At 46.0% G+C, this 13,920-nt stretch overlaps 1 protein-coding gene across 5 annotated transcripts in view; it reads right to left on the bottom strand.

The window, feature by feature from the left end:
- The window catches only part of LOC124163208 (zinc finger homeobox protein 3), a 141,377-nt gene that overhangs the window by 13,870 nt on the left and 113,587 nt on the right, over nucleotides 1-13,920 (bottom strand). For all 5 annotated transcript variants that reach the window (XM_046539941.1, XM_046539943.1, XM_046539945.1 and 2 more), the window contains one exon: nucleotides 2,754-7,654. In XM_046539941.1, the coding sequence (XP_046395897.1) occupies nucleotides 2,754-7,584 (4,831 nt within the window). In that variant the 5' untranslated portion in view covers nucleotides 7,585-7,654. The remainder of the gene's footprint in view (nucleotides 1-2,753; nucleotides 7,655-13,920) is intronic.

The raw sequence follows: 13,920 nt of genomic DNA, 5'->3' as shown, positions 1-13,920 counted from the left end.
CAGAAAATAAAACAAATTCAACACATCCTTCGACGTGTATGTCTAGTCCAACCCGCTGAGAACGACAAAAGCAGGATATTTTAGACGCACTCGAAACGGCCTCCACTTATTCGAGAAAAACCCTTTCCCAACACAATTCCAATGATCACCGTACCTCTCCATAGCATGCGCGTTCTCCGCCAAGTATTACTCACGAGAACCGTCTTTAGGATGCGCTGGTACGCTGTTATCACCCCCTCTGGGAGCATGGCCTTAACACTTCATACCTTTCGACGCAAACTATGTTCTCTACCTCGTTCCACCTTCCACCTCTCCCTCATTACCTACCCTTGCCTCCCATCAGTACGTCCCCACCTCCCGCCACTACGTGTGCACCTCGCAAAACCCGCCTAACGTACCCTCGGGACCGAGACCAGGTAAGAAAATTGCCACGACTTTACATCCGACTAAATTACCCTACCCTCATCCCATCCCTGGCCTTCTCTCCCTCTCCAGTGGATTCCTCCGAACCTTTATTAGTAATAAAAACCCACCGACTTCACCCCCTACCTCAAGACTTCGTCCATCCCGCGCGCGCTGACCAATACTTTCTCACCCTGAGCATGGCCATAGTCATCTTTCTCCTCACCTCTTTCCTCCATGCGGCTAGCACTCCACCCTCGTCCGGAGTAACCTTTTGTTGGGATAACCAACGCCTATACCTTCCTTCACCACGTACAACATCCTTTGTTTCTTCCGTGCTTTTATGTTTTATTTCTCTCTCTCTCTCTTTCTACTCGGAGCCCACTCTCCAGCGGTCTAATTCGTCTCCTTTTTACGGCCGGGGCGTGTCTTTAAGAGGGGGCGTTTTTTCGCACGGCTCTTCATCCAAACTCCAAGGTAGGGGCTATTGCCGCAAGAGAAAAGCTGGCCGGCGTTAAATACTCCCATTAATGAACGCATCCCGATCGAACTTGTGAGGCTGACCGCTGAGATTTCCATCGTATATCTTCCCAAGAATGGTCACATGAAAATTTGCTAAAGTTTTCAACGTTTCTTCTCAAATGGATTCTTTAAAAAGTCTCCAACGATTAGATCCTCTTTCGATATTTCAACTCTAGCTGGTCGCCGTGTCTTCAATGACAGCAGACTTTTCATAAGAATTATCAATGACAAATACTGACCACTAATATTTCCTTCGTATATTTCCCTAATAATGAACAGAGGAAACGTTTCTAAAGTTTAAAACGCCTTTACTGAAATAAATTCTTTAAAAGGTTTCTAACGCTTAGATCCTCTCTTGGTCCTCAATGACAGGAGACTATTAATAAATATTACAAAAGTCAAATACAGATCATCTGACCTGTTTCTCTTCTCGCTTCGTGTTTCTTCGAACACTACGAGGTCGAGTGACCAATTTCATTGTTTCACCCCCCACCATTCCATCTCTAAACATTATTTTTCTTACACACTACCTTCTGCCATTAACTCCTATTCAAAATTTGTTCCACATCTCGATCTTTGTTTCATCCGTCATATATCTCGCACTATTTCCATCGTAATTTTCCCCCTATTCCTCGCACCAACCTATAAACACTACCATTTTATGTTTTTTATTTAATAATTTGTTGAATATTATTTTGTTCGTGGTTGACTACGTTTTGCTTAATGTTAGTTAACTTTTTCCTTTGTTATTGCGAGTAGCTTGTAAGTGGCCTTGTGCTATTTTTGAACTGCATTAAATTAATAAATATTAGTCGTGAGATATTTATTCGTCTTTTCTAAGAAAATATGTTATATTGCGTCGTCTTAGCGCGCACTTATTTTCTCCCGAGTTTTTTAAAGTGCTATCTCAATGACACCTAACTTCATAGCATTGTTTTCTGAAGGGGGTGAATGAGGCCAAGAGACCCATTCTTCCTCCACCGAAACTAAAATAAATGAACTGATATCATGATTACGCCACTATAGTGGCACAACGTCAAATCAGTGGATTATCGCGCAAGCGTCTATTCAATACTTCCAAGAGGATGAATTCCGGCCACCCTTCATTGGAACAGTGAAAAAGATATAGACTTGAGACTAACAAATGAGATATAATATACTATCAAAAAGTCCGTCGAGAATTGAACACAAAGATCGAAAGGGTCATTGATTGCTTATAGCGTGGAAGAATCTACATAATATACGCTCGACATAAATATAAAAATTAATAAATGCCGTAATTATATGAGACTAGTTATTCATGCCATTAAAAAGTACAGACTTAAAGAATTATTTTATTTAAATTAGTAAAGGAAGACTAATTGGCTTTTAAGATGACCCCTATGAAAGTGATTCATGATAAAATCTCAATGTTACAAATTTCATTAAGACAGAATAAACTCACTTAACATTACAACCAAAACTTGAAGTAAGTAGCGTTTTAGTAATATTATTAGAACGTCTTCTTTATAAGTTATTAACAAAACTTCTATGGAAATGTTACAATTGTTTACATAGGAAATTTTTCTTCCTAATCTTCTTGACTTCGACACATAATTTGCAATTATAATACAAATAGTTCAGGAATTGTAAAACAAAAATCAAAAAAATTATTCAAGAGCCAAAACTAGACAGTCAAACGAAAAGGTCACTAATTTCAAGATACTCAATTTTGGATTATTCTGAATGATAATGCTTTTTAACTGCGTCCTCGAATTTAAAATGTAAGGCATTATATATTTGTAACATGAAAGAGAGCACTAGGATAAAAATTAATGGATATGACTCACCATTATCGCTTTCCTGAGGATCAGCAATCACTTGAAATACTTCCGATATGTCCACCTGAAGATCTCTGCCCTCGCTTCGCCTCTGCAGTTGATGGAGCTGCTCCATTTGCATGTGCTTGAGGGTTCGGACGTGCTGTAGTAGCTGCAACTTAGACCCTCGGGCAGAAAAGTTGCAGAGGGCACAATGATATATCCTGAAGTTCTGCAGCATCTGAGTGTTCGGCGATCCCGAGGTGGGTGTCATTGAGTTCGGCGAAACTGGATTCTCGGCGAGATTCTCCTCGCATGATAGCAGATGCCTAAATAGTGCACAGCTTGCCTCGTGCCTTGCTCCTGCACAATGCAACTGAAGCTTGTGCGCGCTGTTAGTGTAGTAGTCACAAGCGTTGCACCTCACCTGAACGGGATTGCTGGTGGTAACGCTACTGAGATGGTATTTGAGCTTCCACTCGTTCCTTGGCCCTCCCTCTTTGACGTGATTCACGTGCTGCAGTCTTTGTAAATGCTTGTCCGTCTTGCAATGAAGTTGGAAATTTGCCTTGAGATTTGTCCTGTAGGCGCAGAGCTTGCAGACGTAGCTGCCGGCAACGAGCATCAGAACTTCTTGCTCCCGCAATTTCGTCCTGTCGGTGGCCAGGTGACAAGACAAAGCTTCCAACGAGTCGGTCGCGAATGCGTTGCAGACGCAACATGTGAAAAGCATGGCTGGGTTCTGCTCAGGTGGTTCAGGTGGCGGCTCCATTGTCTCAGGGTTCAAACCCGCATCTCCACCTCCGGTCAAGTCCGCTGCTGCCGCCGCAGCGGCCGCTGCTGCAGCGGCTGCGGCAAAGTGTGGGTGCAGGTGGTGTTGCTGTGCCGCAGCGGCGGCTGCGTGGTGGTGGGAATGATGGTGGGGTGAAGAGTACGGGTGGTGATGGGTGTGGTGACCATGGTGTTGGTGCCGTTGGTCACCCGGGTGCGGCGGTGGAGGCAGGGACTGCGGAGGAGGCCCGTGAGCTGACATGTGTCCACCGGTCATCATTTGAATCAACAATGCCTGATTATAAGCCATGTCAGCCAGCGCAGCCTCGGTGTGAGGTGGAGGCTTCTCTCCTGGTAGCGTAAGCCCCGGATGGAAGTGAAGCAGAGCTGCGGCGGCTGCAGCTGCTGTCGCCGGGTCAAATCCACCTGCTCCTCCACCTGCACCACCCATCTGTTGTTGTTGCTGCTGTAGAACGCTCAACTGCTGCATGTGCTTCATGTTCTGCTGCAGCACCATCATGTTGTGCGTATGCTTCTCGCTTGTCATGTGTATTCTCAAGTTCCTTGCGACGTTAGTCTCGTAGTTGCAGACATCGCAACGGAAGGTCGGTTTGGGCTTTTGTTGCTGCTGGGCTTGGGCAGAAGATAAGCTCGGACTAAGAGCGGAAGCTCCTGACGCCTTAGCCATGTGGGATGGCGAAGAAGTCGCCGCTGCGGCCGCTACGGCTGCAGCTACGGATGTTGGGACGTCCTGCACACTGCTTCCGCCTCCACCGGAGCTCTGCGACGATACTACACCGCCATTTTGTTGAAGCTCTTGCATGTTGTTCAAGTGCTTGTCTGATTGCATATGTATGCTCAGGTTTCCTTTGGTCGTCGTTGAGTAATTGCACACTTCACATCTATATGGTTTGTAACCGCATGTGTATGTCTCCCCTCGCGCCAACCGGGGGTGCGGTTGCCCGGCTACGCAATACACACAAGAGGTCTCGCTCTCCGGATGTTTCTCTTTCATATGTATCTCAAGGGTCTCTTGGTATTTGTAATGCCAATTGCATTTAGGGCATTTAAGTGTCTTACATGAATTCCTGGAGTGCATCCCGGAAAATATACCACCGGGTCCACCGGCACCTCCAAGTCCTCCGGCTCCAGGACCCAGGAGTCCAGCTCCGGGGCCTCCAGGCCCTCCAGCTCCGAGACGCGCGGTCTGAAGGATCATTTCACACTTTGTGCAGTCAACTGCACTTGGTCTTCCAGTTATGTGTTCAGGGCATACACCGATCGTCGTCCCAGTGAGGAAGCTAGGGGGTGGCGGAGGAGGCCCTAGCGGAGGTGGGGGTGGAGGAAGCGGAGGCTGGGGAGACACGAAATTACCTCCTCCTGGTCCATTCATTGGATGATGCATATGATGGTGGGACCCCATAAGTGCAACGGGACTCAGTGTTGGGGGCGACCCATTTCCACCGCCCATACTGTTGGCAGTCGAGACTGGCGAAACACTGTCGGGTCTCTTTCGGGTAAGGTCCATACCGCGGCTTCCATTGCCGCCTCCATTATTCACATTACTACTGCTACTTAAACCATGATTACTGTTATTAACATTGCTAAGATTATTATTACTATTACTACCGTTTTGAGGTAGGGAGACCGAAGTCTCAGGAACTTGATGCGGTTGAGGATTTGAAGACCTATTTGAGGACTGCTCATCCTGCCGCGATGGGCAGCGACCAAAAGGCCGACCCGATACCACTCCATCTCTCTCCTCCATCGCCCCAAAGGGCTCCCTCATAACGTCCATTTGTTCTTTTACCTCCTCTGACGACTCCCTTCCACCAGCCACCCCCGTCGTCGACGACCCACCTTCTTGCCGTCCACCTTCCATACCACCCTCTTGATGGGCGTGCATGCGCGGGTGTTGGAGAGGGGGAGAGCACGGTAAAGAGGACGAAGATGACGCCGATGACGCCGAGGCCGCCGATGAACAAGACGACGGCGGCGAAGGCCTTGGAAGACCCGTCTCCGTGTGGTCTTCCCCTACCATCTGTCCCTCTGCTCCGCCTGACTGCCGATTGGTACCAGAATTGTGATGGTCTTTAGGAACTTGCTGGCTGGCATTAGAACACGGAGACATCGGCGACGCGGAACCTCGTCCAATGGCCGATAAAGGGGAAGCGGTGGGTTTCGGAGTACCGAGCGCTGTTACCGCGGTGGTCGACGCACTGACAGCGGCGTTCGTGTACGCCGTTGCCGCAGCGGCCATTGCCATAGTGGCCATTGTCGCCATGGCAGCGGCTGCCGATGCGGGGACTCCTTCGGGCTGCCTCCGTTGGGGTATTTGGGGGAAGGGTGGGATGCCGACGACTTCTGGGAAGGGCGATAGGGGCTCTAGGAAGGACACAAGGGGCTCTTTCTCCCTGCCGACGCACTGGATGATGGCGGATGCGTTTCTGTGGCCCAAGAGGGCCTTTTCGTCCGCTAAAAGCGACACACCATGGTCTGCCGTGGCGTGGGAGACGAAAGACTTAGCGTACCCGAAGGAAAGTTTGCAGATGAAACACATGAGGATGGGTTTGACGGGCACGGAGGCACAGTCCATCGAACTCTTCCCGTCTTTCCCGTCAGAGCCTTCCCTCTCGTCGTCTTCCGGCGCGGACTCTGCCTCGAGACCCCTGCCGGCACCCAACTTCCTCTTTACCCTCGGCGTTTTGTTCGAGAGATCACTCGCCCTACCCTCGTCTTCTTGGCGGGATTCGTCCACTGAGCTGCCACCCTCCTTCCCGCTATCACCAGATTTGTTATCACGAACGGTGTAAACCCTGTAACTATGCATTATTGGTACTTCAGGAACTATCTTCTTTTCTTTAGGAAGGACGGCGGCCCCGGCTGAAGCTGAACCGGAGTTGCCCTTGGCATCGGCGCCGCGTTGCGCAGCCACTCCGCCCGCGTACGCTCCGTAGAGGGCACTATACAGCGCAGCGCTGCTCCGCGAGACGTAGAAGGCGTTGGCGATCTGAGGGAACACCTGGAACTGCGACAGGGACACGCCCCTGCCGTCGACGATACAGCCGTCGCTCAGGATCCTCGGGAGAACGACGCTACTGGCGCCTCCGCTTTCCTCATCGCTAAGCTCACTCTCCTCAATGATGTAAGCGGAGCCGTCAGGGTTGTAGACTATTCTCCCGTCGAACCTTTCCACGTCGCTCGTCGAACTCTCCTCGTCTCCGGCAGCCGAAGACCCGCCTTGAGGGTTCCCTCTTTTACTCCTTGAAGACCGCCCCTCCTCGTCTTCTTCCTCTTCGTCCTCCTCCTCGTTTGGCTGAGAGTTCAAGGAGCGAGCATCTTCCTCCTCCCTCATCTCCACATCGTCTTCCTCCATCTCTTCCTCCATCACCTCCTCTTTGCACCTTATCTGCGACATGCCCCGCAGGGAAAGAGCAGACTTAGGGGAGGCTTCCGCACGGACCATAGCCACCGCGGCCTCCGTGTCTTCCTCCGGGCTCATCGCCGGGCCTTCTTCCTCCTCCTCTGCCTCCCCACCTGATAGCCTAATCCTCTTCACCCGATCCAAACCGCCCTGGAGAAGCGACAGGCCGCCGCTCCCGCAGGTGACCACCGTGTTACCGCCGCCAACCAAGTTGCTGGCGGCCCTGTTGACGGCCAAAGCCGCGGCCGCTGCCAGGGAGTTCGCGGAGAGGCTCTGGAGTCCTTGGAGAGGACCGTTGCTCATTCCTTCGGATGCCGATTGGACCGCTAGAACATTTCTTTTCTCCGCCTCCTCCTCTTCGTCCTCCTCCTCATCGCCCGAAGCGTGCACTCCTCGGATCCGGCTTCCGTCCTCACGCCCTCCGCCGACTCCTGGCGTCCGTACCCTCTGTATTGGGATGCAGTTGAGCCTGTCCTCTGGTTCGGGGCAGGTGGAGATGGCGGTGGTTGTGGTCGTAGTCGCGACTACAGCGGTGGTGGCTGTCGCCTCCTGAGCCAAACCCCCTCCGCCCGCTTCCCTCAGCCCTAGCCGGCACCCCTCGTCTAGCTTCGCCGATGGAGTGGGTGGCGCCGGTTGGTTCGCTTCGCCGGAAGTCGGTGTTGGCATGGCGTCCGAGGGGGAGTAAGTGGCAGGTCTTCAACCATCACATGTTGACGGGGTCTTCCGTGGATCAAGTCTGCAAAGAAACGAAGAGAGATGGATCGTTAGGAACGATAACTATAACAAAGAAATGTAGAAAGACAGTCGTTTACTTCGTTAAAACATTGTTCTATAATGTATAGGAGAACTTCAGGTCCACAAAGTCATAATTTTTAAGTGATAACGAGCTAATGTTTTTATACAGTTGTACGACCACTCATGTAGTAATGCATTAAATCGGAAGCGGCAAAATCCTACCGAAATTATTGAGTCAACAATGTTAATAGATGGGAATTGCGTCCTTTTCCTGCAGTATTTATGTAATCAATTATATTTTAGTGCTAGTCCTCAGTTAACCAGCTAACATATAAGTAAAGTAAATATTTTCCGCGAATATTTACGAAAAATAGAATCAATTACAATCCTAAATGCTATAAGACAACATATTTGTACGTTACTAACTCATTCTAAAATGCTCTCATAACTTATGAAGAGTACATCGATATAAAAAAGCATTTAAATGGATATTTGTGTCTCAAATATATTTAACTCAATACTTCACATAATCTAAACACATATTATTATTATATTAAATTATTCTCAGTAATAAAGCACTACATTAAACAAACAATAACACTGATGGAAAAATACAATAGGACAGATATTAAATCCATGGAACTAATTCATTTTAATGAAACACATTTTCTCTCTAGTTCTTTCACTTGCTATTAAATTCGTGGCGGCAAAAATCAATATTTACAAGAAAATACGGAACAACGGCGGAGAAATTCTTCTTTAAGGACTGAGTTGAACTTTCTCATGGAGCCATAAAATCTTATCTTTCCCTATGCCGGATGCGAGCTGCGATAACCGCAGGACTAGTGCAAAGACAGATGTCTCATTCCCATCAATCTAATTCCTTGTTCTTGAGTCGTTGGACGCCCAAATAAATGTAAGCCCTCCGCGAGTAGAGATTACCACAGATACTACACCATGAGAAAGCAAAAGCCACTAAGTAGGATTTTTCGGCAAAATCTCTATCCACTTATTTCTTCATCTTAGTACAAATCAGAGAAGAAATGCTGGGTATTTGGAAATTTTAAAATAACTTAACCACAATGAGCGAGATTTGACGTTTGACCTAAGACACAGAAAGAAAAATTGTGAAATGCAAAATCTAAAAACTGCTAGACACTAACCGGACTAGAAAAGAAAAGTAAAATTTTAGTAGGCGTCTATCGTCGGCATACAAAGACAGCATAAACTACTAGAAGAATAATTTATAGAGTTGAAAATCACACAGTGTAGCCACAATTTTTTGCAATGGTGTTAAACAAATGCCACGTCCCATTGTCGCTTCCGTTTATTTATTTAAATATCGAAACTCATACACTGAGCATGACTGGAATAACAAAATAAATAGAAGTCGCCTGATTTCCTAATTTTTTCGTAAGATTCTATTTAAAAATACAATCATTAAATCAAAAATCAAGCAAAAAATTAAAATTCTTCGACGCGCCTTTTACCCCATCATTTTGGAGACATAATAAGAGAGCGACAAAATAAGAATGCCTCACTTCCCTCGTTTCATGTTAGTGACAGTTAGAGCTAGCGTATCAACACGAAACCGTGCCTTTTAACATCCAACAATTACGATTAATCACTCACTGGATTCGCTAGTCAATCTTTCCGTAGTGTTCGTGGTTTTCCCGCAGAGGGCGGCCGCCATCTTGTACTCACACAAACACGCACTTTTTCGCGTAATTTACGCGGAGCACGGAAAATCACGCCCACAATCCCAGAGAGTTGTGAAGGGAGGGAGTGAGAAAAGAGCGTCAAAATGGCGGACGTTCTCCCGGCGTAATTACAGCAGTCGATCCATGCATATTCACGAGAAGCGAGGCGGAGTGTGGGAGTCCCCTCAGTTTCCTTCACACGCTCACTACAGGGATCGTGATTTGACTTGAAGGGAGGGATTATTGACGAGAAATTAATTTATTGTGTATAAAACGAGAAAAATATAGCATTTTAACCCATTTTAAATTCGGATTGGCACAAAATAATTCACATCTATATCCTTCTCTGGTGATGCTTAGTGTAAGAAAATACCAAAAACTTATGGACGTAAAGCATGAAAAACCGAATGATTTCGTCATGTGTCTCGAAAAAATCCTTCTGTAATCCTAAGCGTAAGAAAATACAAGACAATTACGCACCGAGAGAATGAGGAGTCGAATGATTTTGTGATGTGTCTCCAAATAATACATCCTGTGCGATCCCAGGTGTAAGGAAATACACGATATTTACACCGAAAGAATGGGAAATCAAATGATTTTGTTATGTGTCTCGGAAACATTACGCAAGTGTCTCGATAACATATTCAACTGAACCCTGCTACGACCTCACAAAATCATAGTGCACACGGTCTGAAGTAAGCACGAAAGTAACCCACAAAATCATAGCGTTCAGAATACGCAGTAAGCAAGAAAGGCAATCCCAATGATTGGCAGCTCTAGCCACTGGCCTCGGGAAAGGGCAATCATTACAAATATGGCCAGGCGATCACGCATAAAATCACGCCCGACGCAAGACAATTGAAAGTTGCGGTTTCTATCCACACAGGGAGGCAGGCTAAATGACATTATTCAATCAAATTTATGGATAATGACCTTTTTCTACCGGTGATATTATTCTAGATTAGAATTTTTCCACAGTGAAAGGAAAGGCAGCAAAATTACTTCAATTATTCGTCTGATTCCCATATATCGGTCGCTTAGGGAAATAATCCATTTGATTTTCGCAGGTGGTCTTATCGATTTGGTTCGGGAAACAATTGCGTTCCAGCTGAGTCACGGCCGTGCCATTTTGCAGCGACCAAGACCAGTAAACCAATTACGGAGAAAAGATTTTTTTGAAATATTAATTCATCGTCTCAGAAAAAACATCCAATATGAGGAATCAAATGCCGACGTTGCTCCTAGAGGATACATCGAAGGGCGTTAGCAAAAAATAGTGAAGTCAAAGGGAATACGAGAATGGAATACTGACTAATAGGGAACAAGAAGAAAACTTTTAAATAATATCCCACAAAGGTCATAATGTATTAAAATTTTGGCACAACGAAAAAGGATAAAAGTCACTAATTTTCAGTCTGGACCAGGTCTTGCGCAGAATAATTCATTACCAACTGCCCTCTTGAAAATGTACAGATAAGTATCCGATAATAACAAATTTCATGATCGTAGTGAAGTAACGGGTGGTTCGATTGCATCGCAATTCACATCGAAATAAAAATATTTATATTCTGCGTTGCATGATGGCAATGAAATGAGGAATTACTTTTCTGAAGGTATTTTTATAAATTGATACGAGAAAAAATACCCGTTTTCGGAACTATTCCCGCGATCATGAATTTTGCACCCTTTTAAAACCAAAGATAATCATCATATATATTTGAAATTTAAAGCTATGTTTACCAAATCTCGCATTTATATGTTGTATCCAAACCGTGAGTTAATATTTAAACAAGAGTTATTTTTATCTTTGCGAAAAATCAGTTTGCTAGCAATTTTTCACTAATGCATTACGCTTATCACCATAGCCATAATAAATCACTTCGTATCGTCAAAGAAATAATATGTTGTTTCCAGGGATAAAATTGTTGAACAATTAGAATCAAGATGAAGAATGGATGAGTGCAGATAATTCCCTCAGAGAAGGGTTGAAAAACGAAATCCATTGCGCCCTGATTATAGAACCATGACGGCTGAATAATATGAGCGCAGGCGGAGTGAAGAGGAATGGATGAATTAGAAGAGAAGATGAGGGAGGGCAAGCTTCAAATGCTTCGCTTCGGGGCAACAATCTCGTCGGGGAAAAGCATGATCAGCCGGGAGGTAGGCGAAGGAAGACGAATAACGAACCTATCCGACAAAAACTGCCCTCTTTTTATCCGAATAGAGAAAGCGAAGATAAAGAGAGAAGCGAGGTAAAACGCGGAAATGTTTCAGGGGATAGCTCTTTCGTTTATTTACGACTCTTTTCCCTAGGAATAACCGCTGATTTCTCACTTCATTACACTAACCTGAGGCTAAAGAAAAAGTTCATGGCGCCAATAATCATAAAAACACAATCAACGTCATAAATAACACACTAGGTAAAATACAGTATTAACTAAGGCGACGAATAAAAAATAATATGGCAAAATTTTCGTAACTACGTCGAAAGTCTTCCACATTCTTACCATCACTAGAGGCCAACATTAACATACACCACTGAACTCGGAATCTTACAAAATCGAATATAGATACAACGAATACGTGTTACCACGATGATGATCCCGATCAAAAGATGGGTGACCAGAAGAAGGGGACGGGCTTTGGTGGGAAGTAGAAACAGAGGAAGGGGAGACGCATTGGGCAGAGGCAACAGGGAACACTATCGAGAAAACCACCAAAAATAACAAAAAAACAGAAGAGGAACGAAATGAGAGGCTGGGTATTCCACACCGAGTGGAAGGAAAGAGGGAAGTAGAGGGGGTATCGCACGCTTTATAATTGCGGTCCCGAGTCGGTAGGGAAATTCCTTACGTGGGAGGCGGGTGGAGAGAGGTAGGCAGTGCTTAGAGGCAGCAGCCCTTTCAGAATGGAAAGAGGAAAGCTTTGGGCGGAGTGCTAGGAAAAAGGCATGTGGGTGATCGAAGGGGGGAAAACACGGGAGGCCCCGCAGGCGTATAGGTGGAGCGGAGGTATCAGTCATAATTGAGAGGTGGATTGGAGCATTTCAAAGACGTTCCAATGACTGCTGGAAGGAAAGATGGAAAAAGGTCTTGTTGGAAGGTGGGGGGGGGGGGACGCTCAGAAGGATTTGAGGAAGGCAGGGAAGTGCGGGATCGAAACGTTGAAAAAATATATTCTGCTCCGAGGCATAGAAACAAAAATACATTTATGATGATTTTTTACAAAAATTAAAACACTGGAAAACTCGCATATATAACGAATTTCAGGAGACTATCGTTCTATTTTGTTATAAAGTAGATTTCGTGCTATCATTAATTTATCATTAATTAAAAGATTTTGCCCAACACATCAGATGATTGCCGGCTTGTCTTCCGTATATCGTCTTTATTTAAGCAGCGGATCCTTAACATTTAACCATCGTCCCACCCTTCCCATTAAACTGCTGTGACGGGAAAGGATTCTAAGTGCAACAGTAAAACTATGTGTTAATGGCCACGCGTAAGAACAACTGACGATAAGGAAAGTAACGGTTAAGTAGGGAAGATGGCCGTAATTTCTATATTTCCAACTTCCCTGTAAACAGCACCGCGAAGCCTTTACATCGAAGGATTACAAAGTACAACAGAATTATCCATGCCCTGGATAAGGACCACCTCCCCGTCGGGATTCGAGCCCACCACCTACGGTTTGGCAGGCGAGGACTTTACCCCTTCGCCTCCGAGGCCGGCAAATATTGAAGAGGAAATAATTACCAATGGGACCAAAGAATAGTTCGTAATAGCGGGGATTTTGTATCATCCAAACTCGTTACATGCGGGGAAATTAACATCGGAAATCGTAGAAGGTCCAATGATTGGGAACTCACCTCGTTATATACGGGATTTCGTTACATGCAAGATCGTTATAAGCGAGTTTTACTACGTACATATACTATCCAAACCCCTTTTCACCTACGTACATGTGTGGGTACGAGGTGCGAGCGCAGTGTATAACCCTTATGAGGCCCCCCTTCCCCTTCCTAAACGTTCTAATCTCTCCCTGAAACTCCCACGAAGATGCCTCGATGGAATGGTAACGAAACGTCTACGTGTGCGTGGTGTGCCAGAGCATGGGTGAGACCGATAAATTACCCCAAGGCGTCCGTTTAAACGTTTTTAAATGGTTTCGGAAAGACATTAAAAACTTTGCTGGAGAGATATTGGTCAGCGCGATGATGGGATAACCAATAGGAGGCGAGGATGGAGAGAATCTCAGGGAAGGGAGGGTTGGACGAGATTTTTTGATGGTGGGGAAATTATAATGCATGCACGGAATGGGATGGGGAGGAATAAAAGGTGAATATATTGCCATGGGAACGATGAATATAAACGGGGCGAAGGGGGAGGAGGGCAGTAAAACATAATGAACTGAAGTTGAGTTGGCTGAACGCATCATTTTGTTCCGGATTTTGAAGGGTAAGTAGGGGTGTATTGGGCGGGGATAAGAGAAGTGGGTGGCTCTGAGGGTAATCAGTGGTTTGCATGGGGGGCAGGGTAGGAGGGGGGAAGAATATGACCAGGGGTTA

Source organism: Ischnura elegans, chromosome 8 (genome assembly GCF_921293095.1).
Source record: "Ischnura elegans chromosome 8, ioIscEleg1.1, whole genome shotgun sequence".
NCBI classification, from domain to species: Eukaryota; Metazoa; Arthropoda; class Insecta; order Odonata; family Coenagrionidae; genus Ischnura; species Ischnura elegans.
This window is presented reverse-complemented; position numbering and strand designations above follow the sequence as displayed.